Genomic DNA, 27904 nt, shown 5'->3' on the forward strand with positions numbered 1-27904 from the left:
TTTCTAAATTCTCTGGCACAAGAAAACAAAGTGTGTGCTTTTCTGTTTTCTGTACCTGCAGCTGCATCCGTCAAATTCTGTTTGTGTTTAAGTTGCTGTCACAAAAAAAAAAACTCCTGTGATTTACTGCGTTGCATTCAAAAAGTTGAAGTTTTTGGGGTTTTTTTTACTCCAAACATCTCCGAGGAGAAAAGACGTCCGAGTTCATCTCAGAAACGGAGATCGTTCCACTTCTCACTGCACGTAATAAACCTCCATTTCTCCACTGAACCCTTTCAGAGTTTTCAGTGAGGCTCTTATACAAAGTTAGTGAGTTAAAATCACATAAGCTCCATATGCCAAGAAGCTGCTCGGGGCTGAGAGGAGCTCATGTTCCAAAGAAAAACCATTGATTGTAGACACTTAACAAAAGGCTTCACCTCACATCATGTCAATTAGCTTCATCTGAGCGTCCTTTAAGATACGTTCACCGCTGCTTTTCTACCAGTAAACTTAAATTTGTGTCACATGCACCAGTCTGTTGACAACAACAGCTAACTGAGCTTGTAAGACACTGGATTTTCAGGTCATCGCAGAATAATTGAGCAGAACAGCCGCGCAATTTAAGATATAGATAGTAAAAGTTGGTATAATCTTGTAAAATAGCAATTTTTGACAAAGATCTTGTATTTTTCTGTGATATTGTGTTCTCGTCTCCTATATCGCAGGTTTCTGCTGTGCTCGGTGCCACTTAAGATGATTGTGATTGATTATAAAATTTTAAAAAAAGAACTTCAGTGGAGGGGAATTTACCGCCGCGATTGTCTTTGGAGACAATTAACTTAATTGTTGTTGTCTTTAAAGACACTTTATTTGTTATAGGCTCCATAAAAATCACTTCTTTTTGTGCAGAAAAAAAAATACTTTTCCTCTACCGCTTTTAACAGTCCATTATACTTCACGTATGCGCTGCGTCTGCTGCATGTGAAGATGATCTCAGGCCAGACACATTCACAAAGTGGCTCTCGTGGTGATGCAGCTCCTCTCATGTGCAGGGAGACACAGGATGTTGCCACGGTGAAAGTTTTTTTTTTTTTTGGAGCCTTTTGAGAAGTGTGTGAAAGTGCTGATCCTCGATGTCCATCTCTGACTCTGCTGCAACACCTGCACTTCCGTTATTACTGCTGTTAACTCTTATAGATCCAGGTTATCTGAGGTTTTATTGGAATGAATTGAATATATGTTGTTTGTGTACGTGTTTGTTGCCTCGCATTATGGTGGCGACCGTCTTCTACAGAAGCCCGGAAGGACAAAGCAGCAGCAGAGTTTGTGTTTTGCAGTCGGAAGTGGAAACTTGTGACAAAAACAGAGAAGAAAGACACCTTGTCTGGTATGTGAAGGCCGTCGTAGTTCCCTCACGTGACGATTGATAAATGGAGAGGTGAGGAGTTGGTTTGGTCACTACCGTCATGTGACCTGAGAGTAGCTCACTGACAAGGTTTGCCTTTGAAAAACATCCGTCATTTAAACTTAAAACACTGCAAACGCTCCTCTGTGATCAACTGAGAACGGCCCTGCAAATATTTCACACTTTATGAAAATGATGGAATCAGGGAACTGAAATGCTATGGAGTGCTTTTACTTTGAAATAAGAACAGGAAGTGTAACCGACGGGTTTTCACTTAGAAATTGTGATGACCGGTCGTATTCACTGTCTGTTAGAAATAGGTGAATCTTCTCTATCCATCAAAGCAATCAAAAGTATTCAATCCCCACGGGAAATGATAGGTTTATTGGCAAAATATACACAAATGACACAAGAACAGTTAAAACAGTTAAATTAAACAAGGATTACAAGGATTTTGTCCAAATTCAACACTAAATCCTACATTTAATGACTGTAAATGAACCTAAAATGCAATGGGGGTTGAATAGTTCTGAATACAACTGTACATATGTACATATATATATATATATGTGTGTTTGATTTTGTCCGCTCTCACTGCAAAACACTAAATTTAAACCTGCCATACAGCCCCAAAGACAAATTGTGATTTTCCAGACTCCTTCACAGCTGTAATCAGAGCTGCTCCTCTGGCAGATGTGATTTAAAACGTCTCTCTCTCTCTCTCTCTCTCTCTCTCTCTCTCTCACTCTTCCTTCCGGTTTCCTCGCCATTTTTTTTTCCTCCTGCAGATTCTTGTAGTTGCAATTTCCGAGCTGTTGCTCTCGTCTTGCCCACAGTGGTAATTCAACACTCCCCCTGACCCTGAAATAGAACTATTATTGCCTTAATAGCAGGCTCGGAGGCGAGTAAATTACAGTGAGCTGATTAAAGTCCTCTTCACAAGGCAACAAAGAGCAGAGCATGTCCCGGTGCACACTAAGTGTTCAATTTAAACACGAGATCGCTCGAGCAGAATCTCCACTAACTGCACATTTTCCATATTTTATTTTATTTAAATTTTTTCAACTTTTGAGTGATGATTTCATTCCGCGGCTCCATTTCACACAGTAATTCATTATAATGTCCCCCGCTGTTGCAACAATTTATTTCATTTGGATTCAGATTCAGCATATGCTCTGTTCAGCCCCGGCGCTCGGGCGACAGTCGGAGAGGGAATGAAGTAAACCTGCACCATCTGAGCGGGGCAGATGGCTGCTGGTTAATTTAGCGTGAACTCTGGACCCGCACCACCTTTTTCCTCGCACACAAACAGGCCACACGGAGGGCTGAGCTGCTGATCAGTCACTCTGCCACCGTGTTCCCTCCCAGCGGCTCAGGCAATAGGTCTCAATTAGCTGAGAGGACGACCGCAGATTTACTGCGGAGCAAATGAAATAACTCAACTCGACGGGGCGACGAGAGAAACGCCAATCTGTGAGAGACACAGTGAGCGTGTCCTCTTAGTTTACTGGGAGACTAGAAACTAGACTAGACTAGAGACTAGAGAAGTGAGTCCCAAAAATGTGAAGGTTTTCCCTCAGATTTATGGTGTAACATCAAATCCAGCAACAAACAGCAGAGGGCTGATAGATCAAAGATACACCAGCTCCTTCTAAATCGAATCCTGGTTCCTTTGCTCGGAAAGTCCAGTTCGTTTGTGGAAGTGAACTCTGGTCCTCCTAAAGACGTAGGTCAACCAAATGCATTTACCAACAGATGAGCGAGTTTTCCTGTTCCTCGTTTCCCTCGTCTTCTCCTTCAGTCATTCTTGATGCAGCGCCGCCTCAGGCGAGGAGGGGAATGTGTTTGGTTCATTTCACTGGAGTGTGAAAGTACCGAACGTACCAAGTCTAGCGGAGACAAGGTGTAAAAAAACGACCGAAGTCAAAGAAGTGAAGCCACTCAGACCTCAAACCTCTTAACTGACTTAGGACTTGATCTTTTAAACGGAAAAAACACAAACTTTCTTGGTCAAAAGTGAAATAATATGCAGCAGCAACAACAACAAACAGCCTACAAAGACTTATAATACACAGAAATAGAAATGAGCATATAGTGAATTGACAATAAAAGTCTTTAAACCCATACATCACATCTTAAATGAGTTGAAACTACTAGTTTCAGTAGTTCCCAACCAGGTCCCTCCAACCGCAGCTCACATACATGTAGAAAGTGGTTATTTACATTCTTTTTATGTCTTTAACATAATCAGCAGTATATAGAAAAAGGTTATAATAGCAAAAAACACCAAATAAACACAGATATAATAACAACAGCCAAACAAATTAAACACACACACAAGGTTCAGATGGTAATTATCCATTTGTGTTATTTGGATTTTTGTTTTAATTCACACACATCATTTTTGTCACTCCTGATTCACAGTAACAACATTCCAACTGGTCCCAAATAAATGACACCGCAGGATGATTATTTTTCTCCCGCGTCTTCGTCTGCGTTCGGAGCAAAGTTAACTAAAACAAACGACTTTCAAATGAGTCACCGGCGACGCCTCGCAAGGCAGGAAGTAAATGTGATGGAGAGGAAGCGCCGCAGAGGCCCGAAGGCTCCCGGAGCGCCATCGCTCATGCAGGGCAGCACTGGGTGGGAAGAGCCGCAGGTGGCTGGCAGTGATGGATACCTGGGGCTGCTGGGTAATCTTTTACCCTTTCAAAAAGTGTTTGAGAAGCAGGCTGTCAAATGGCCGCTGCAGAGCCAGAACCCCCCCGCCCCGCCGCCCCCCCGCCCAGCCTGCTGCGGAACTTAAATGTCAGCCCGTGACCGCGTCTGGGGACGAGTGTGCAAAATTGAAATCTCAGTGGTGGCGACAGGTGGACTGACAGAGCGGTTATTGTATGTTTGATGAGGAGGGAAGTGAAAGAGAGAGATTTCCCCTCCACCCAAACTCCACCCACACAAACACAACAGCTGACATCAACACTTAAGAAGCATAATACACAACCTTTAGTGATTTTTGTGTTGTTTCTGGTGTTATTCTGCCTTTTGTTTTAACATTATTTCTTAGCTGTGTCTTCCATCGAAAAAGGAGTACGTGGAAATCACCAGGCAACATAGCACATGTCCCGCTCTCTTCACTTTCCTGGCATTAATTGACAGGCAGATGAACTCCATCCTCAATTACTGCACTGACGAAGGTGGTTCCGCACCAAAATCCCAATTTGTTCAACACATGTCTATGAAACTCCAGCTAATGTCTGTTACCACTGAGGTTTTATGGCCGTTGAAGAATAACTACTAAAACAGAAGATCAGCAGCACACTAAAAACATTTTTTATTGTACGAGAACAAACTAAATATTAAATTATATATATGTTGTTTTGACAGGAAGTAGCAGCAGTTATTTTGCACTTACTGTACGTGGTATAAAATGGGTTTCCAGTATGAATCGGGTCAATTAATGATGTCATCAACTGGGGACACATTATGTGACGTGATGACTGCTTTAAAAAAAACAACAACCAGCCAGACGTTTGTTTATATTCAAACATTACACGCCACAATATCACCTGTGTCTGGACTGAAAAATGAAAATAAAAACACTTTCAGCAGCTCGTGCTGTGCGGTGCCGCGGTGATTTTGAATAAACGCTTGTGTACGGGAGGAATTTGATTGAAGAGAATATTGAAATGTGATTCAATGAGTGCAGGGTGACATTTATTCTCTCTTGGCCTTTTGCTGCGAGGCATATTTATGGAGGGGGTTTAACTCAATTGTAAGAGCGGGGCAATCAAGGCGAGCGTTACTCACGCCACACTAAGATTAGTATGACATGACAGCGATTACGCAGGTTGCTCATAATTTGCAGCAGCATTCACGGCGCTGCCGTCATCAGCGACACTCAAGGACGCGGGTGACGCATAATTTTAAATTCGGAGGCGATTTATTCCATTTTTTTGGGGTGTTGACAAATACATCATGACACCTCAATGTCACCCACTCACAGAGCAGATTCACACGTTCATGCAACATCAGAACCGTTCTTGGAAGTATCCTTTTTTTTATTTATTATTATTTATTATTATTGTTATATTATTATTTATTTTTTTATATTTTTTATTTTAGATATTTTTTATTATTATTATTCATTTATTTTTTAAACATTTTTTTGATATTTTTTTATGTGAGATATTTTTAATTATTTCAAGTATCTTGACATTGGTAGATAACTTGTGGAATTGTTCTGTTTAGTACGGTATGTATTGTTTTCGTTTAGGATTACTTAAGTAAAATGGTACGGTGCAGTCCGGGCGGAGCTAGACCGACTCCGCCCGCGACAGTCAGCTGATTGGGTGACACAAGAAATACTTAGCGACCGGTGTTTCTTCAATGTCAGCAGTCTATTCTCCTACAGAGCGTGACGCCTTGTTAAGGACAAACAGCCACAAAATGAGCAGTTGTTGTCCTCCATGTTGATGTTTGTTGTTGTTGTTGTGTCGCATGGTTGTGACGCCATGCCACGTCTCTCACTGACGTGGCCATCAGACCCAGACCCCGTTGAATCAGCCAGTACAGTCTACGACTCTCGTGCTGTGTCTCCATTCTAGGGCCGCCTCCATCACAGAATGAATTTTCACATTCTTGCATCACAGAGGAAATGGGTGGATCCTTCACTGGATCAACCGTCCCAGAGAATACCCAAGATTCATTAATCACCAGAGGCAAATGAGTTGAAATTAGACTATGGTGGCCAACAATGACAAACCATCTGAAGAACATTCTTTTTAAAACACAAGTATCATGTGAAAACAAGGGGCCTTAGAAACGTCACATTTTCACTCATCTCTGTATGAAAAATGGTTTATATTTATATAGCATCCTTTTCTAGTCTTGATGACCTCTTAAAACTGCTGTACACAGTTTTAGTGCAGGTGCAACAGTGTGTGACTGTCTAGGCTGCATTTTGGCCAGGTCGTCATTGTAAATGAGAATTGGTTCTCAATCGACATACCTGGTTAAATAAAATAAAATAAAATAAAACGTACTGCAGAAATGTAGTGTTTCTGCTAATCAAACATTTGTCTTACCCAGGGACACATAAACTAATGCAGGCAGGGATCCATCCCATAACCATGCAGTTAAAAGATGATCCATTCATCCACCTCCGCCCCTTCTTACTTACTTGCCATAGCAAACCTGCTGTGTGGAGCCACATGAAGCCCCTGCTTCACAAAATGAAAGTATTGTGTTGTTCTGTTTTATCCGAGCTCTAACTCAATTAGTGAGTTTAGAAGGACCAGGATGTAGAATATATCATTTAAGTTATAGGCGATTGTATAACACTATAGCAGAAGACAGTATTGTATCTCTGGAGTATTATTTTATCACATTAATCACCTTATTAAGTGGCCAAACCAGACTGTTTACTTTCACCGGCCGACGCAGTGCGATGATGGATGGTGCAGTGATGCAGACGAATTTGAGACAGGTGATTTTTTTGTTTTTATTATTATTATTATTATTATTATTATGATTTCTCCTTTCTCATGAAAAAAGGTCAAACACAGGGTGCAGCAGCTGTCACACTCGGCTGTGAAATGTTTTTCTCTGGGACTGGAAATGCATGAAATTTCATTGTCTGCACAGCTCCAAATGATTTTCGCCTCCCCATCACCAGCTGAGCCAATCTCACGAACACACACACACACACACACACACACAGTGTAAGTAAATAAATAAATGATACTGCACAGCACTCAAATGTATCTGCATGATGCACTGGGGCTGTCCAGCTATGGTGGAGGATTATTTCCTTATTTTGTTTTCTCTATAATGAAAACTATTCTTTTCTCAAGTTTCCATTCATTCTTTTAAGAATGATTAATGAAATAGTTTTCTTTCTGTGTGATTCCAGGTCTGAAGCGGAGCTACACCTGTGAACTGTGCAGCGTCACACTCAACTCGGTGGCACAGTATCATGCACACCTGCAGGGCTCAAAGCACCAAAACAAGTGAGTCTACTAATTTCCACTTTTAATCAGTGGAGTACTGTGGTCTACTGTAGTGAGTATACTGTCATTTATCCCCCCACACACACTGAAGAACAATAAGGAACATCATGAAAAAGTCATAAAGAGCAATCTTGGTGCACTTAGCACTTAGTTTGCTACGTGTCAAGCGGTCGTGACAACAGTAACAAACATCCCGTGGAGCAGTTCTGTAAGGAGGTTGCTAAAGTGGATGAACAATGAGCAATGGAGATGGTTGATCACGAGCACCTCAGTGCTTGTCCTGGTGGGGACTCAAACCAGCAACCCTCCAGTTACAAAACAAATTCTCTATCCACTTTTCCCAAGTACAACATTAATACTCTTAATATCTGCTGACTTTTTGGCTGAAGCTGGAGTAATGTTAGCATCAGGCTAACATCCTAGAGTTGCAGCAGTGTTTTTTTTGTTTTTTGTTTTTTTCTGCTGACTCATTGTCCTCTAAAGTAAATGTAGGGATGTTAAAAAAGTGTCTCTTGCTTTTGTTCTCTTGCTTATGACTGTGATAAATTAGCGCGCACTGCTTGCTAGTTGGAGTAATGTTAGCATCAGGCTAGCATCTTGTAGTTGCAGCAGTGTTTTTGTTTTTCTGCTGACTCATCATCATCTAAAGTAAATGTACATTCAGGGTCAGGCTGTTTAAAAACATCGAAAAAGTGTCTCTCACTTTTCTTCTGTTGCTTATAACTGTGATGCATTAGCGCGAACCGCTAGCAAAGCTCTACGTTCTGAGCTTTTCAAGCTCTGTCCACAAAAACAGAGCCCATATAATCAATTTTATTATGTTTAATTGGGACCCGAGCACAAAGTGCTGAGGACCCTATTTAAACTGAAGGAGTTATTATTATTTTTAGTCTTGTTTTCCTCTAAATAAATCGTGTTTTTGAAGGCCTGAACATACGCAAGGTACTTCTGCAACCCCATCAAGTGGGAAGGGCTTACGGAAATGTAAAATCCACTTTCATCAAGTGACTTTTTGTCGCGTTTCATGCACATGAACGAAAGTTGGTGCACATATTAATCATGTCACGGCGGTCCAAACAGTCAATAACAACTTTGCCTGAAGTCCGCCATATTGGGTTGAACAGCCATTTTGCGCCAACGGTATTTGAACAAACTTGTCATAGTTAGTTTTGTCATGTTGTTCTTACCTTATATTTGCAAGAACACATTTCTTAAGTGCAGGTTCTGTCATAGAAAAAAAAAGTGTTGATATATATCCTTGTGCCATCCTTGACACAACATATGCAGTTTTTTTGGGCTTTCACGAATTCTCCTGCTGCTCTCCTGTAACTCACATACAGTTCATTGTTCACTCCATGCATAAATGATGAGTGTATTGTAATGCTGAGACAGAAGTTTGAAGTTGAACTTGCTCAGGGCGTCCGTCCACGTTTTCCTTTTTTGTTAAGGGAAACTCTCTAATTGCTCTCACAGTGGAGATAACTGGTGAGCTGTGGTGCCCACAGGAGCGCGATCTCACACTGAGAATCAACACGCTTTTACAACACAAAGAGACTTCCTGCTGGAACTCATCCACCTGCAGGCAGCGGTCTCCAAACAAGCCACAAAACAAAAGCTCATTTGGGAGAAACCTGCGCGCAGCCAGGTCGTCGCGGCGGGCGTGTTAAACGGCGGATGAAGCTTCTGAAAAATGAATGTACCATGAAACAAATGGCACCGATGTGACCATGGTACACATCAAAACCTGGTACCAATAAGGCAGAACCTCATTCTGAGGAACTAGTTTAGGACGAGGATTTGAATTGTGGTTAGGGTTAAAGTTAGGCTTAGACATTATCTGGTTATGGTTGAGGTTAGGAATAAGAATTTGTTTAGGCTATCGGAATCCTCAGAAGAAAAGTAAGTGTAACCAATTTACTTCAACCACACAAAGTCACTTTTAACAGTTTAAAACAGGGGTGTCAAACATATGGCACACGGGCCAGAACCAGCCTACCACTGGGTCCAATATGGCCCCCAGGATGAATTTGTTAAATGTTGTATTTTTCAGTTACAGATAAGTGAAACTTGTTATATGAAGACATGAAATATTTCAGTTTTGTATTTTGGTCTGTTGCGCTACCTACTGCCAGCCCATCAGTGACAGAGCTTGTAGCAGTTCAACACGTGATGCTAACAGCTAGCAGAGCAAGCAGCTAGCTGCTAAGCTAAATACCGAACAATATTGAACCTAAAAAGCCTCAACAACTCTCAAAAACACCTGGATCAAAAAAGAAAGGGTCTGTAGTGAGGATATGTTAAATTATAAATATTGTTGAAATTGCACTAACCCTTCTCAAGAAATTTCAGTTTATAAAATGTTTTGAGAAAAATATTAAATATTGAAAATATTTTGCATAAAGTGGTCTGCATAAAACGTAGAATAAAAACAGACAAAAAGCCTTCGCTAGACTGCTTGATTTGTCCTTTCTGGACGACATGACAAAAGACCTGATCCCGGTGAAATATAAAGGGCTCATTTTACTGTCACAAAAACACAACGGTCCTTCATTTTTAGGGGATAACGAACGTAAAACTTGGAGAGATTTTGTCGCAATGTTTGACGGGGATCATTAGGTATTCCCCCGTTAAACCACAACTTTTTATATTTTCATATTTCACGTTATGTTCGCTGGCATTTCGCTGTCTTCCCCAACTGTCCTCTAATAATGACTGAGCTGCTGGCGGCAGGTGATTACGATTACACCAGGCACCTCATGAAACACAAATACAGCTGTCCCTTAATGTGAGGCAGTGCAGCATGTCTGACATTTCAGCTGCTCCTAATGGAACTGCAGCACTGGCCGGGCAGATAGAAATGTGACTAAAAGTGTAGCTCACTAACTTAGAACACGCTTCGGAAGAAACAATATGCAATCATATGATAACAATATGTATCGTTAAGCACTACCACTATGAGTATTTGGTAAAATCAGTCAACTTAATTAAAACAATAATCATCCCTAGCTATTAATGGTCTGACGTTGGGCAAAAGGCAATAGCACTGATACTAAAACTGTAATGAATACATGAAAGTCTTAGTTTAGTCCTGGTTCTGTGTGTAAGAAGAAGAGAAAGAGGGAAACTGTAGCTTTCTGGACGATTAATATCCTTCAAACCCAGAAATTGTAAATAGTTTTTGCCTCTTCACTGTTTTTTTTTCATATATATTACTCGACCAAAAGCCGTCTCGACCGTTAACTTTGTGGGTGTTTCTGCGTGGTGCTCTGGGCAGTGGGTGTGAACCGATGGGGCTTACTTGGTGCATGTCCAGAGAATTAATTCCCTCTGTTGGCCACGGCCGTGCACATCCACAGGGTCGAAGACATCATGAGATGTGACCACGGTCGCGGATGCCTGCGCCATCAACTCAGAGCTGCTGAGTCTCTCTCTACATACTGTTGCACACATACAGATAAACCAACCTTGAGCTGCCTCCAAACTAAAGAGCTCGATTTCTCCACATAGCCCAAAGCGGCGCCTCGGGGTCTATTAAGGTCATCTGCTTAATGCCGTTTTACACGGGAAAAGATAAAGGTTTATCTGCCTTGCAAATTTCCACCGAGGTATGGAGGATAAAACACTTTATGTGTCTGATGTCCTTTAACATTTTTACATGACTGAAGGTAATAAGAGGCCATTTGTGGCCAAAAAGTCACGGTTTTAAAAATGTGGCATTTTCACAAAGGTTTGATTCACATTATCAGGAGAAATTGTCACGGCGTTGTCAAACAATGTTGTAATAAGTGTCTTTGGACAAATCAATAGCTTGAGAAGACGGCTTAGCTCTAATCAGTATTTTATATGAAAGGCAGGATAAGCAACATTGGGTTATCCGGCGCCACTTTTTCATGTCGCACTCGCGTCCCTTGGTAGGAAGAGGCAGAGGAGTGATTACATTATCTGATTTGAGACGTAACAGCTGATGTTTGCTCATGTTTTATTCATAAACTGCTCGAAGAAAGAGGATTAGTGCACAGTTAGCATGAATGCTCCCAACGGAAAATCGCCGTTTCCAGTTCAGACGCCTTCCATCTCGCTGATCCTCACCCTGGAGTCATGTTTGTGTTTGTCCCTCCTGTGAAGATTCTCTGTCAAACAATTAATTTGCTCCAGTGTGTCTCGTGGTGTGTTTCCACCGAGTGGAACGGTCCGGTTTAGTACGGTCCATTTTTTTGGTGTTTCCATGAGGAATGGCACCGAAATTACCCATCCCCAATGGCTCCATTTTTCCTTACCCTTCCCTTGTGGTACCAGAGTGTGTCGTGTGTTGTGTGTCTGATTGTGTCACGCTGGTGTAAACAGTGTCATATTGAAGGATAACAATGGGTAACTAAAGTTCACGAGCTGCACATGAGCTTCATTTGCTCAGATGAACCATGAGACCAATACAGAGGTGAGGAAATTCAATTCTGACTCAGGAAGAACACAAATTAGCAGCTCATGACAGGTGTACTAATGAGAAGTGTGATCGATCCACTAACGAGCCGACAACATGTGTACAACAAGCCCGATGGTCAAACCATGTGATTTGCTGCTGGCAGACTCTAACCTAATGGACTCGGTCTTAAGATTTACTGCTTTGATTTGGCTTTATTGCATATCCACCTCACACACACACACACACACACACACACACACTTTTATTTGTGTTCTGCTGTGCTCTTACCTCCTCACTTTCCAAACCCGGTGGAGATTCTCTCATTTTACATTCAAAGTGCGACACAGGAAACCAGGAGATGCTCCGATCGGTCAGAGTTCAGTATGTGGGAGAAGGAGAGGGAACACATTTGACCTCCAGCTGATGGAAACGGCTGTAGATCTCTCTGTGGGTCTGGTCTTTTTCACCTATTGATGAGACAGAGTAAACAGTAGACGGCAAACACTGACAAATCAATCTGTGTTTCCTGTGCAAGTCCTTCAATATTCTTCTCTAGATATGTTAATAAAAAGCAGGTGAAGGTAAATGTCACAAGCTTCTGGAGGTACACATGACATTTTTCAACATGTTAGTTAAGTTAATTTTTTTTTATTAATCCCCTTAGGGAAAGTAGTCCTCTGCATTTTTGACCCATCCTAGAATTAGGAGCAGTGGGCTGCCACACTGAGTAGCGCCCGGGGAGCATTGGGGGTTGGGTACCTTGCTCAGGGGTACCCCAGGTAAGGTACCCCAGGTAAGGTACCTGGGGTACTTTACAAGTACTTTACAAGTACCCTTGACTTTACAAGTCAAGTTCCCTTTCCACTTGGCCACGGGCTGCCCGTGGTACATGTTGGCGGTTCAGCGGTTCAGTTTCTACTAAAACGATGGTTCCATGCACTCATTCCCCAGATTCCATGTGGTAGCAGCAGTTTCTCACCCGGACTTCCCTGTTTTAGATGGATGGAAAGACTTGGAGTGCAGAGTTGTTAAAGTGGGGGTGCCAACCGACCTGCAAGCTTCCGTGGTTACCGTCTTCTTCTTGGTTGGTTTTGACTAAGAAAACATTGTAGCACTGACTGGACTGGATTGTGTTGTGCTACAGGAAGCATGTACAGTCTGCATGGACTGAAACAGGAGGTGCATGACCTTCTATGGAAGGATCATAGACAATATATTTTTTTAAAAATGGATGGATGGAGTCATGGAAAACAATCGTCTATTCTTCATAACTTTGATTTATAACATCAGGGATCTTTTTCCTGACGAGTTAATGGACTCTATCTGGTCTTTTTCGATAGAAAGTGATGCCAATTTTGTAAAAACGTTTTCCCTCTTTGCAAAACATCAATATGCTTCAAAACAGGGATTCAGATTGGTTGGTTGGTTGGTTGGTTGCATGGTTAGTTGGTTGGTTTATGGTTGGCTGGATGGATGGATGGATGGTTGGTTGGCTTTTGGTTGGTTTGTTGGATGGTTGGTTGACTGGTTGGCTGAATGGTTGGTTGGATGGATGGATGGATGGTTGGTTGGCTGGTTGGTAGGTAGATAGACGGGTACACAGACAGTTGGCTCCATCATTTCCACTGTTTTTTGATGCACTACTTCTTCAATCCTCTATTGAGACCGTGTGGAAGTTTCATTTTTATTATTACTTATTTACCTCTGCATTATTCACACTGTGTTTCTTTGCCTTAAGAGTTTACTCCCCCGGTTGAATATTATACATTCACAAAGTGCCAGCAAAAAAAGTGAAACAAACTTTCCACCCCTACACATTTTTCTTTTGCTTCATATACCCCATTCTCATCCATAATGCAAATGGATAGTGTTTTTTTCCCGAGTCAGTGCTCGTGGATATATATATATATATATCACATCTGCTTCATTCATGGATGTATAAGGAAGGAGAGTGAGACATGACTTGGCAGAAAGACATTTTCTTTATACCCTATTATACCAAAAAAAAAAAAAATCCCCTGCAGCCTGGAAGAGTTTTCCCTCAATGGACCACGATTGTCAAAGATATGCCGAGAGTTTTGTGAAAGGAGCCGACAGAGCAAGTTACTTTTGCTTTTTAAGCTGTAAACAACTTATTTGTGGGTGGTTTCACAAGCAAGTTTCCATTTTGCACTCTTTCAGATTATATTCCCCCTTCTCTCTAACAATGTTGAGCTGCAGGCAAAGGTAGCTGCTAACTTTCCATGCACAAGAATGTATTGAATGGGTGGGTGGTTGTCTAAATCAAAATCCCTGCATTATTCCAAAGAAACAAAATAAAGCAAAGAGCATGAGGATTTTAAAGCTGAAAAAAGCAGTTTTAAATGTGTCATTAAGTTCAAATGGATTCCACAGTGAACTGTAATGGCCAAAACGCCAGCATTCGTGTTCATATCGATTCTCTATAAGTCTTGTTTTCACGACGTCAGCCGTTCACAAACTAAAGAATTTGGCAGCTCCGTTTCTTTGACTCGGTGCCACCGAAAACCTTCAATAACGACTCTGGACAACACATTTAGACGAGTTTATTTCAGAGAGGGACAGATTCTGCCGACTGCAGCTTTGAAAAACGTTGATGTGATGATTTTGTGAGAATGACATGAATAAAACGCTAATTTCCGTGAATCATCATACTGCCCCCCCCCCTTTCCCCCCAGTTATCCCTTTATGCATTTTTAATCCGTCCATTTTAAACGCGTGTACGAGACAAACTGCTCGTTAATTCGAACATTCCTCCGCGTAGACACGGTGGCCATCAATAGGTCAACTGGAGCTGACAGTGTAATTATTGTTCCATCACCTCTTCCCTGGGTAGCCATCCATCACGGCGGTAGCCATCACGTGCACGGAGACTGATTAGCCACGTATGCCCCCTCTCTGCTGAAGCGTGTGAATCTGAGGCCGAGCGTTTGACACGGTGTGTTGGTGATAATGAACCGTGAGAATATAACGGTTTAATATTCTTTCAAGTCCGACTTCACCCGCGTGGAAAAGCTACGTGACTGTAAATGTGTTGTTTTCCTCATGCATTAGTGAAAATAAGCTTCAGCCTTGACTGTACAGGATTTTTATATTTTTATTATACTATAAATTTAACTTTACATTACACTTTTATTCTTTATTCCGTTCCGTTCGCACAGTTTCCACAGAGCTCCCTTCTCATTGCACTGCATTTTTTAATCTCTGACAAAAACCCCTGAATCCTTGAAGTCTTTCATTTCTGGATAAAAGCAGAAAAAGAAAGAGTTGATAGTGGAGTTTCTTGCCATCTCAAGGTTATTAAAAACTAAGATATTGGCGTTGTCACTCCCACAGACACTGTAAAGAATTGTGCACTTCATTTGTGACAGATTATTTCAATAAATATCACCATCTTTGAAACTCTCATTTCACACATTTTTAAGTGTCTGACTCTCCTTTAGACTCACTGGCCACTTTATTAGGTACACTTGACACCTGATAACGTGGCAGGAGTGGCACTCAGTGTAGTTTTCTCCTGCTGTGTTTTTTTAAGGCATCAACAAGACGTTTCTTTGCCCAAAAAAACTGCCACTAACTGGATATTTTCTCATTTTCTGACCATTATTTTTGTGCAGGATAATCCCAGTGGATGAGCAGTTTCTGCACAACAACCAAGTCACGTTCAAAGTCACTTAAATCACCTGTCCTCCTCAATCCGACCCTCTGTACACGTCAACCATGTCTGTCTACATGTATCGATTTGCTGCCACGTCACTGTTTGTATTAACAAGCTTTCAAGCTGGTGTACCTAATAAAGTGGCCGGTTAGTGTATATCCCCCCCGCTCTTTTTTAACTGCCTCCAGATTATGCCAAGATGGAAAGGGGAACCTATAGGTGCAGTATTCAAATAGTTTGTTCTTCTTTTGACTCTTCTATATTCAGCAAAGATTCCAACACGCATACATGTTGGAAACAAAGCATTAGAAGTTACTGTTTTGACGTGCAACTTCTCAGCCTTCAGAAATCATTGGAATTTCTCCGATAGCACAAACCGTTGTGAAATTACGGCAATGCAACGTGTGCTCGGTGTTAAAGGGTTAAAAGTGACTTGTGTGAAACTGTACTTTAATGCCAATGTGGGTATAAGATAAAATACTTGTCTGTTATTAATATAACTAAATACAGAGGCCGATCACTAGTCATGTGTGTTTCAAATTTCCTGCTTAGGTTTCATGTGTTAAATCACCAGAGGGATGATGGAGTCGTGCATGTGCAGGGGTTCTTTGTCTCCGTGACTGCAGCGGCAGCTTCTGCTGCTCGTTTCATCCAGGTTAAATCCAACCATTGACACGAGCAGAAGGATTCATTCTTTCTTTTTCATCCCGGTACTTTGCTGCACAATCAGCCTGACGACATGACACAGAAACAGCGTATTGTTATTATTACAGGCGAGGATGGATTCACGTGCACATTCGCACACTGTGTGTCTCACATGCAGCAGCTGCTTTTAGAAAACAGGCCAGTGGCAGCTCACAGATTCTGCAGCTCAGAGAATCTCAGCTTTGCTATTTCCCATCAGAATAGCTCTTCTTGCTTTTGCTCATTGGCTGCATGTGTGCAGTTTACCAGCCAATTCATCTGTGATTCATCTGTGTCAGTTCTCACTGCTTGACTGGATTTTCCAATTCTTCACCCTTTACACACACACACAGATTTCACATGAAACCATGTGCACATATTAATTATCCATCTGCACCAGAGCTGATATATCTACTACAATTCTATCTACGGTCGTATTCTCAATCCACATGCTTTTAATCTGAAATATTCATTTTTATGACCTGACCGCATGTAACTGCAGTTTGGTCATTTCTAATTCAAAGCTGGAGGACAAAATGCAAAATTTATGACATTCCATAATAGTCATAGAATATCATAACATGAACAGGAACGAAGTTTAAAATGAAAACAATGACCGTAACTGTTGAATTATACACTTGTTTTTAATGTGATTAGAGTCCAGTGCCAGTATTTTGTTTTACTAAATTTCAATAGTAAACGACAGGTTTCAAGTCGAGTTTCTTCACTTTAATGTCAGACATTTGGCACCAGGTCTTCATAAATAAACATAAAGTATAATATTGATTATTATATTGATAAATGAATTGCTCAAAGTCAGCTTTGCTCATAATTAATGAGAAAAAAATAACTTCATAGAAATAGTTGTATGACGCAGATTAAGAGTAAACTGATTTTTCACAACACAACCGCTCATGTTTTCACTGAAGATGGAGTGGTTCCCAAAGACTGGGCCAGGACCCACACATAGGTCACAGGATGTATTTTTTGGGTCCCCAAAACAAAATTGCAGAACGTTTTACTCGAGATTTTTGTGCATATGTTTCAAATAACACGCATAAAAGGATGTTTTAATTCATTTACAAATTCAAAATGACATTACATGTTTCAGGTATGGCTACTTTTGTCAAGATTTATATCATTTACTCATCTTTCTACCCAAACACTGCACATATAAATTAATGTTTATTATAACAAATAGCCGTTTATTCCATTATAAGCAGAATCCTAAACCCTCATATAAGCACATTACTCCATAGGTTTTTCTACATAATGATTAATACATAGCTAAAGTTAATCTCTTGTTTTCTGGGAATAAGCAGTTGTTCATTTTATTGTTTGTATTTCCAGCTGCCTTCAGTTTGTCACTGTGTGGCTTCAGGGCGATTTCCAACATGAAACGCTGTCTGTCTGTCAGTGGTGAAGAACAACAACACTCCGCCGCTGCATCACGGCCTAATATTTACTCTTCTCTGCATTTGAAATATTGACGAGAACCAGCGCTGTTCACACACACCGACACATGCTCATGAATATAAAAGTCTTATACAGAGCTTTTCAATGATTTCCCAGCTATTCACTGTAATTGGCAGCAACGTGGCAGCAAATAGACACTGGAGGAATTCCTCAGAGTGTCATTGACAGGTTAATCCACAGTCTTCCTTTAGTGTTCTCTCAGGCGTGGTAGTAGATGCGAGGGCCGAGCCCGGGGAGCAATCAGCCCCTCGAGGCTCCGTCCTGCCTGTCACAAATCACCATCACCAGCAGCATGATCCTCCGTTTCAAAGCAGAGTTAAACATGTGCATACAAACGATCACATTTCCACTGTTTGGAGAAAAGAAAAGAAAAATGCTCTCTAATAAGCTTTGACAGTTCCTCTCACTGCAGTTCGCACAACACATTTTGTTCTGTCTCTTGAAAAGGAAGCAGGATTCAGCGGCTGTCATCGGTGCAGTTTGCTGCTGCTGCTGCTGCTGCTGCTGCTGCCGCTGCTGCTGCGTTAGACATGAAAACAAATTGGTCATTGGGGAATCGCGGGAACATGAATGCGACAGAGTCCGCTCACATCAAACATTTGCATCTCACAACACAAAACACAAAGTCTCATGTTGGTTTTCCAAAAATCTATTAGGGCCATACTGAAAATGAGTAAATAAAGTTGTAATATTACACAATTTTTTCACTTTTTTTGGTGGTTTTAGTGGCGTGTGCCTCCATCGTCTTCATGTGACGGCTAATTGCACGTCATACTGCTTCAGTTTATCAGAGGAATCGATATGCCGGCACTTCCAGGGAAGCTCAGCTTCTCTGGGAGTCAGTGGAGCAGTGGGCGGGGCAGAAACAAACACGACAGCGGAGCATTTTCTGCCTTAGTCCTGTGTGGATTTTGTGAGGGAAGTCTGTAGACAGATAGCTGCTTGTTGTGTTATTTACATTGTTGTGTTGTTCATTTGCAGAATTTACGGATAAAGAACGGGGCCTGAAATGGGCACCGTTGGTTGGTTGGTTGGCAGTTGGTTGTTATGTAGGTAGGTTGTTGGTAAGTTGGTTGGTAGGTAGGTAGGTACGTTGTTAGTTGGTTGGTTGGTTGGTTGGTTGGTAGGTAGTTGGTTGGTATGTAGTTGGTTGGTTGGTAGGTAGGTTGTTGGTAGGTAGGTTGGGTAGGTTGTTGGTTGGTTGTTGGTAGGTAGGTAGGTTGGCGGTTGGTTGGTTGGTTGGTATGTAGGTAGGTAGACAATAGATAGACAGACAGACAAGTCTTGCTACTCTACTCCTGTTAGTTATAAAGTGATGGCAACCTTCAGCCAACTCCATCCACCACAGAAAATGAACAGAGAATCAAAGAAGCGTGGAGAGAAATGTGTTTCCTGAAATGATCTCATCAGTGAGAGTGTGTGGCAAATGTCTCACAGCACCTGTGGTTCCTGCTTCCTGATGATGCGACACAGAAGCCGTTAGTGAGCAGACAAGTGAGGCTGCGGTAACTATCTGTGCCCATGTTTCCCCGGCACTCATCGCCCATGTAATGGCTCTGTGATTTACAGCAGTGCACAGTGGGAGTTCTTTTTACACCTTGCACCCATTAGCTGCTCTGTGGTGGAATTTTTTTCCTAGTAGTAGGTGGGTATCGATCATAAGAGCCAGTCCTCGGGTGTGACAATCATTACAGGTTGTGTGGGACAAAAGGACGGAGGAAGCAGAAAGAGAGAGCTTGTGATGCTTTTTTATTATTCTGCCTCAGTTCCCCGATCATCAAGTGCCTAATTAATTCCCCTGTGCTCAGAGAGAACTCAGGGACCCAGTTGGCTACAGTGCAGGCAGTTGTCATCTTCCAAGTGGGGCAAGTGCCTTCTTCTTCTTCTGTTTCTCCCTCTTTTCCCCGAGTGCCTGCTGATTCTGACGATATAGGTGAGATGCAAAGCTGTGCTCATTTCATTTATCTCCGGGTAATCACGTATTCTCTTTGTTGTGTGACTTACGTCACTGCTAATCATCTGTGGGAAGGCTGCAGAAGACCGACCCCATATGTCGCGCGTAATGTATCGTAGAGCGTACACTCAACGCACGGCAGGATTTTAAAAACCAGAGCACGGCACTGTGATTAAAAAAAAAAACCTGCAGGTGATAAAACCACGAGTGATTGGTTGATCCAGGCTGAGACGACACAGTATCAGGCCTTTAGTGCTTGTTTGACCTTCAGGTCGACTTGGGACACGTGTTTATCCAAACCTCTCACTTCCTCTTGATTTTTACTTATTTTTATTAATATTTTATTACGAGTGTTCGCATCATAAATGATACATTTCATCCATATTTCATTCATCCGGCCACATGCACTGTCATACGTACGCTCAGATCTTTCATCACCCATGCTGCTCACCACTCTCCACTCGCCTCTTTATCCTCTACGTGCTATCCAGTGGTTCCCAACTATTTTTTGTTCCTTGAAACCCAAAAATAAACAGCAGTTGTAGGTTTTTTTGTGTTCCTATTGTACAGTGTATTTGGATAAAAACTATCTTGTGCTGTCATAAAAATCAAAAAACAAGGTAACTCTTGAGATAATCACAGAGGTGGACCAAAAAATGGCCTTGTGTGATTGGGATTTTCCAAATGTAATATCCACAAATATCATTTTTCTAACTTCAAAATCTCTTTTATTCTGACAGTTACGCTTTTAATGTTGTAGTGTTGTGTGACTTCCTGTGTTGCGAGTTTTTCCACTATATTTAGTAAGTATTCAGACCCCTCTAGCGACAAAAAAAAGCGACTAGTGTCAAATCTGGACTCTGAAGTGAAAGCATGTGGAGTTCTGAAGGTCTTTGCTCACCAGAAGTGTGAATTTGTAATTGTTGTTTATTAAAAAAAGAGCAGTCAAAAACACAATCACATGTGTTGACTGTACGCTCCTTCTGATTGGTTCGCTGTGAATCTGCCGACTGAATCGTATGAAATGATCGTGATAATGATTGTTCCCATAATCGAGCAGCCCTACTGTCTGTAGACGTGTAAATAATTATTAACCGTGTTTGAGAAAGTGAGGTCTCACATATCTGCACATACATGAGTATGTGCTCAAAACCTCATCATGCTCTTAGTTGTTCCTCAGTAATTCACTACAACTGCACCGTGTGTGTGTGTGTGTGTGTGATGTAAAAAATGTCCTCGGATTTACAGACTCCGTTTATTTCCCTGCTTTTTTTCTCTGCATGCTGGATTATTCAGAATAAATCTCTCTGCAGCACTTTCCTGCTCCAGTGTTGTACAGTGAAATTGTTTCGGACAGGCGACTTGTTACCGTGCCGACGACACGCACAATCACAGGCAGCAACACAGCGAGGCTGTTTATCACGGGATTATCTTCAAAGGGATTTAAAAATGTCCATGTGGAATGTCGGCTCCAGGATGAATTATGCAGAGGGAGGGGGAAAAAAAAAATGCTTCAGCCCGAGTAATGTGCTGACACAATTTGTCACACGCACACAGGAATACATAAGTTTGCAGAATGGCCCACGTTGGATGAGTTCAGGTGCTTTGCTGTGTCTCCGTGCAGCGGTGAAACCGACACCGGCTGCTCGGTGAATTACTCATGAGCGGCCTTCGCCTTCTTCTTTTGCCTGAAGAGGAAAAGCAGCGAGCTTTGATATACGGCAGCTTTGAAAGATGCTCTTAAAATCTGTGAATGTGTGTGTACAGGTTAGTGTGAGGAGGATTGAAAGACTGGATCCCGAGGCCATGAATCTGTCCCTGCGGCTGCTTTACAAAGTCTTCCTCCTGTCTTTGAGGGCAGCGAGGGAGCGAGGGAGGGAGAGAGGGAAGGAGGGAGGGCAGATCTGAGCGGTCACATTCCAATGGAGAAGGAAGGTAAACAGCAGCAAAGATTTCAGATACTCGGAACAGAATCTTGTTTTCTACAGAGTTCATTGAGGGAATCTTTGCACCAAGATGGCTTCTTGATGTCCTCACAGCTGTCGGATGAGTCTATTAAAGCGCTCATCACTGACATGTGGGACATTATGCTGTTATTAAATAACAAACACCATCCAAGAGTCACACAACTCATTATGCTGTTTGAAAAAAGCTATGTTTGTTATTTCAAGTGTCTCGTTACTGAAGAAAGTCTAAAGATTTACACTTGTCTGTGAAGCCAATGTAGAAGTGTCATCATTCATTCACCTCGTCATTCACCTGTCCTCGTCATTCACCCGCCTCGTCATTCACCTGTCCTCATCATTCACCTGTCCTCGCCATTCACCTGTCCTCATCATTCACCTGTCCATTCATTCACCTGTCCTCATCATTCATTCACCTGTCTTCATCATTCATTCACCTGTCCTCGCCATTCACCCGCCTTGTCATTCACCTGTCCTCATCATTCATTCACCTCATCATTCACCTGTCCTCGTCATTCATTCACCTGTCCTCATCATTCATTCACCTGTCCTCATCATCCACCTGTCCTCATCATTCACCCGCCTCGTCATTCACCTGTCCTCATCATTCATTCACCTCTCCTCATTTTCACATGTCCTCGCTTCACCTGTCCTCATCATCCACCTGTCCTCATCATTCATTCACCTGTCCTCATCATCCACCTGTCCTCATCATTCACCCGCCTGTCATTCACCTGTCCTCATCATTCATTCACCTCCTCATTTGTCACATGTCCTCGCTGCTCACCTGTCCTCATCATTCATTCACCTGTCCTATATATAAAGTCCTGTGGTCCTGAAATTCTAACTGAGGCAGGTGTAGACTGTGGGAGCGTACGTTCATACATATGGATGTCGGCAAACAGAACACCTCAAGTTAAAATGGAAGCAGTCCATTACTGATATTTGCATTTTATTCCCCATCTCTCTCTCTCTCTCTTTCTTATGTAAAGCTGATTTCCTCGCAGGTCTTAAGGTGCTTTCTGTTTTCCCCGCTCTTCAGATGTTTACTTTCACTACCTGCTCATTTTAATATCACACCAGCCCACTCTATTTCCATGATAATAATAGTGGAGAGACAAAGATAATTGTCCATGCGTGGCCTTCATTGTGAGTGTTTCCATAAGAATCACTGCGATGGTAAATCACTCCTTATAGTGTGCTGGTAAAATGAGATTTATAACCGCGACCTGTTCTGCTTTTCCCTATTTTCTTGTATATTTAATGTTACAATGCTGGGTTTCATACAAATAATGAGGTACCGTTGTATACATGTCTCACACTCTGTCCCAGTGAGACACAAACTCAGCCTGAATGAGTTCATCTGCTTGAGTGTAGACGTTTAATGTACTGTAATATACAGAACAGATGAGACCACTAGTCATTTGGCAACAGCGAAATACATTTCACTCGCTTTGTAATTTTCCTGATAGCAGACATTTTACATTTTAGTTCATTTTCCACATGTGCATGTGTTGCACGTGGTGATATCTGCAGCGTTCAAGTCACATTATAGTGAAATAGTGTTAAATGTGACTGTTTTCCATATTAAACGAGCACTAAATGCGTTGAATACACAGTAAATTCGTTGTAAAGTAGTACATTTGAGTGTTCATGTTAATTTCAACACAATTCCAGAGGGCAACTGGACTGTTTTAGTGTTATTTTAACCCTGCAAAAATCTACCGTGTAGAAAAACAACAACACATTTTACTGCACTGTTATCGTGCATCATCTGTTCTCGTATTCTCAATCTGATTCAAACGGCTTTGATGATGCTTCACAGATGCTGGCCAATCAAATCATGTTCAATGATTAAAGCTGCAGTGTGTAACTTTTGTTGAATTTTTGATTCTTTGTTTTTAGTGGTTAAATATCCAGGTTAGGCTTTGTGGATATTCTCTGTTGTCTCTTACTCAGACTTTTATTTTGGTTTAGTTTTAGTCAAATTTGAGTGATCTGAGATGTTTTCGCTATAGTCTAGTTTTGGTCGACTAAATATAATCATATTTTAGTAGACTAAAATTTGGGGAGGACATTTTGGTGCATGCACATAATCGGACTATGAAATTGCATTCCAGGTACGTTAGTCCGACTAAGACTAGCTCGAGTTTAGTCTGACTAACGTGTGTACATGACATTAAAATGATTGTCTTAGTCTGACTAAAATCAGACTTTTACGGGGCTTGGGTGCCCCTGAGGCACCCAAGCCCCATGAGAGATCAGAAAAAATGAGAGATCAGAAAAAATGAGAAATCAGAAAAATTAAAGCATGATTGCAAACTTTTCCCTCCGCTTTTATTGATTCAGTCCCTCTTGGATACATTTGCATTTGAAACAAAGTTGGTGCAGAATGAACAGGATTGAAGTGGGAAGCCAATATTTACACTTCTGTGCTCAGTGATACCGGAGCCAGTCTTTTGGTCTCGCCGCCCGCATTTATGTGACAAATGTCCAAAAAGCTTATTCCATAAAAGGTTGAGGTTACAAAATCTCTTCAGTTCTGCGAGTCAAAGCTTCCTCTGTGTGTGTGTGTGTGTGTGTGTGTGTGTGTGTGTGTGTGTGTGTGTGTTAGTCTAAATGTGACTGTCGATTCTGCCGCTCCAGTGTGCTCTGCTACATTAAGCTCTCCAGTAAAATAAGTGTGACAGTTGTGCTGCGTTGTGGTTGTTTTGTCCTCGCGCCACACACACACACACACTCACAGCAGGACGCTCGTTCTGCAGCACACACTGTGATTACTCTGCTTTAGCTCACCTAAAGGAAAAAACATGCAACTCCCATCGCACTGACAGCAGATACTGAATTGATTATGTGCAGTGAAAATAAAGCAACTAAAAACAATGTTAAGTGTCAATCTGTCGTGTTTCCCAGTCGTCCCCGCGGGGCCTCCTCGCTGCAGGTTTCCTCTGGATTTATCCCCCAGCTGCTCCATTAAAGCACGGGTTGGCGTCTCTGCCGTCTTTGTCTCGACCCGACTCGGTCCTCGGGTGGATTGAGTGATCGAGCCTGTTAGTGCATCAGCTGTGCGAGCTGACTCGGGATGAGAGGACTGTAATTGTGCGATGATAAAGCGACGAGACGAGGAACATCAGTCAGTCCGGGCTGCAGGATTCCATTCACCTGTTCAGTCACAAAGGAACTGGCAGCTCCTTTTGACACCAGTGTCCCGTCTGAAGGGTACTGATGGTGTTTTCAGTATAATTGTCATCACCATTTTTCACTCCATCCCTGTACAGCTGCAGGTGTTTTTTTGATGGAGGGTTATGGAAGACTGCTCTCACAAACACAACTTTATTTATATGTGATTTTGGGTCTTGAAATTAGTGTATTGTTGTTTTTTCCAGCAGGCAGTTCATACGCTCGCCGTTACTCTGTGTTGAGTTGAGTTGTTATTGTTGGCGTCGGCGGAGGGGAAGTGTGTCTCGCGAAAGAACCACGGGAGACGGAAAAGTTGATCTTTGATGGCAACGAGAGGGTTTATTCTCTCCAGCACGTAGCAACAGCTAGCATACGGGAGCTAACACAATTAGCAACCATACATCGTAAATAGAGAGCACAGAGCGTGCTTGAGACTACACGATGCACTATGTACCAGTGTTGTAATGTAACAAAGTATGTATACTTTGTTGTTGTACTTAAGTACAATTTTCACATATCTGTACTTTGTTATTTATATTTCTGACCATTTTTACTTTTTCTCCACTACATTTCGTAAATAAAATGTGTACTTTTACTCCGATACATTTCCCTTAACCATCTCCATTACTACAAAATAAAATATTGTTTGTTGTCACTAGTTTTAGCGGCACCAGCTGTTAGCCACTGAGCTGTTAGCCGCAGATTTAAAACACACCAGCGGCTCGTTGTTTACCAAGGTGCTGGTCTCCGGGCTTCTGGTTTCCTGTCTCCGGGTTTCTGTCAGCTGTTTCAGCTCTCAGCTGTCGGCTGGGCCGCCAACCGGTGAGCTAGCGAGCTAGCGAGCTCACGCAGATAAACCGCAGATTTGTCTCCAAAACACAAAACCAAGCAGACACAGGGAGGTTGAGAGAGCGAGTGTGTAGATATTTGTAACTCTGAGTGTGAGAATCTGACTCTTCCTTCTCTTCTTGTCTGTTTTTCTCCAACAGCCTGAAGAATCAGATATGTGTCCAGTGAACATGGGATGAAGATTAAAAAAAAAACAAAAAAAACAACCCTGAAACTTCTGGATTGATGTCAGACAAGCTGTGGTCAGCTTGCCCTGCTTCTGCTCTCTCCTCCACATCATCTCCTCTCTCTCTCTACGTTTATTTTTCCCTCTCTTTCTGCTTCGGTTGCCTGGACAGGGAGGAGAAACGTTTGTCTTATTTCTTTTTTTTTACCGTGTCAAACTCTCACTCGTCAGTGTACAGTTTGAGTTTCTTCACTGTTTAAATCATTGAACCCCTGACATTCCACTGCAGCTGCGTCCCGTGTCTCCCGGTCCACTCTCATGACCGTGGATCTGGCACACGGCCGCCTTTCTTACACTGCATGGACTCAATTATACTCAATTTTCCACGGGATGCGGAGACCTGGAAGTTGGGACTTTACCTGGAGACTATGAGGGTTGTTTTAAACAGTTTGTTTTTTTTGTTGAACGGTTGAAGCAGAACTTATTTATTTGACGTTATTTAGCATCATGGGCTTGTCCTCTTTGCCCCGTGGTTCTGTCTGGTACACAGTGCAGTTTATCTAGAGTGCTTTTATTGCATACATGTTTGCAGTGGAGCTAAATCCCCTCCGTGTGGAAAGGGGTCGATGGCAATAATGACACTGGTTGGCCTCTTGCTGTGCAGTACAGTATGTTGACAGTACTGGACGGTGAACGGCTCTGGTAGAGCTTTAAGAAGACCAGCGAGAACTAATTGGAGAAATCAGCATCTTCACAGAAATAGTTTTTAAAACTTTTAAGAAATAATTCTGGTTTATTACAACAAGGCTTTTATTTCTTTTTCCTGTTGGTAATGACTCGGTGGATTTATGTGTGAGTTCTGGGAGCACTTTTAGGATCACTTAAACACGACTAATGGGGCAATAAACACAGGTTGCAAAAAGACAGAGGAAGGTAAAGCAAATAATGAAGTGTTTCTCCAAGCCGTCTATTCACTCACTCGTCAAGTGGCCCAACAGCAAGACCCAAGATTCTGTGGAATTTTGAGATTGTTCGAGATCTTTCCATGATTCAACATCAAGGTCGTTGAAGCCTCTTCTAAAACTCAAGAGAAGCCCATTTTCTTTGATGGTTTTTAAACATGCAGAAGATTCAAGGTTCCTTTAGATTCCGGGAAAACATCTGGTTTGAAATGTTTTCATTTGAAGGACCAGGCTGTCAAAGAAGGGTCATCATGCTTGCCCACACTTGAGAGGTTGCCCACTCGTGCAAGTTCCCCGTGAGACAGGTGTCCAAACACAAAATAGTCCCCTGATATCATACCTGTGCTTCTGACCCTAAACCATGAAAGTAAATCATCCACCCAGAGTTTGTCACCCTCGGTGGAAGGTTTGGAGATGCTAACCCTCATCATCTTCCTCCACCTTTGCTGCAGACCCCTGCAGTGGACACTGGAGGTCACAGCCTGGTGTTACAAACAGAGCTGCATCATCTGCATAAAGTAGGACAACTGTGAAGGTTCAGCTATTGTTTGACTAAACTTTAAACCTTCTGACATTCACGGCAACAGAATGCAGCGATTAGCAAGGTCTGGTGGAGGTGGAAGAAAGATTAAATTTGTGATTATTCATGCAGTAAATATGTTTTCATATGTGTTTTCAACCATAAGCCATCGATACTGTTCCTCTAATCCATCACACTTCAGAGAATGACTTCCTCTTTTGACTTTGCTCGTACTTTTCCGAGCATCACAGCAACCGTCTGCCGCTCTCGATCATTTTTTACTCCCAGTCAAGTTGAAATCTTGCTTAATCCTCGGCTTCTATGCCTTGCAGTCTCACAGATCATTGTCCTTGTCCCAGTTTCCCACCTTATTTGCTCCCAGATCTCAGCTAACGTGATGATTGCCAACAGGAATGAGCCCCCACAGTTGAATTAAACCAAAACAAAAATGCAAAAATAGATTGATTCCACCTGGTTTAAAACAGAACTGTTAAACTGGAATAGAGAATTAAAAAAAAAAAAAAGATGTTCCCTTTACTGTGTAAAAGCCTCAGTGTTGTAGGCTGAGAAATATTTCCTCTGGTTTCAGATGCTTTTGTTTCAGTGTGGTCTTCATCTCAGGGAGGTGTAACTGGTCGCTTCAGTGAAATTGAACCGT

At 42.0% G+C, this 27904-nt stretch overlaps 1 protein-coding gene across 1 annotated transcript in view; it reads left to right on the top strand.

Moving 5' to 3' along the window:
- The window catches only part of zmat4a (zinc finger, matrin-type 4a), a 122443-nt gene extending 94754 nt beyond the window's left edge, over nt 1-27689 (top strand). The window contains exons 6-7 of the mRNA XM_044025357.1: nt 7299-7395; nt 25739-27689. Coding sequence (XP_043881292.1) covers nt 7299-7395; nt 25739-25766 — 125 coding nt within the window. The 3' untranslated portion in view covers nt 25767-27689. The remainder of the gene's footprint in view (nt 1-7298; nt 7396-25738) is intronic.
- Nucleotides 27690-27904: the final 215 nt, after the last annotated feature.

The sequence above is a fragment of the Solea senegalensis genome, linkage group LG5 (assembly GCF_019176455.1).
Source record: "Solea senegalensis isolate Sse05_10M linkage group LG5, IFAPA_SoseM_1, whole genome shotgun sequence".
Classification (NCBI taxonomy): Eukaryota; Metazoa; Chordata; class Actinopteri; order Pleuronectiformes; family Soleidae; genus Solea; species Solea senegalensis.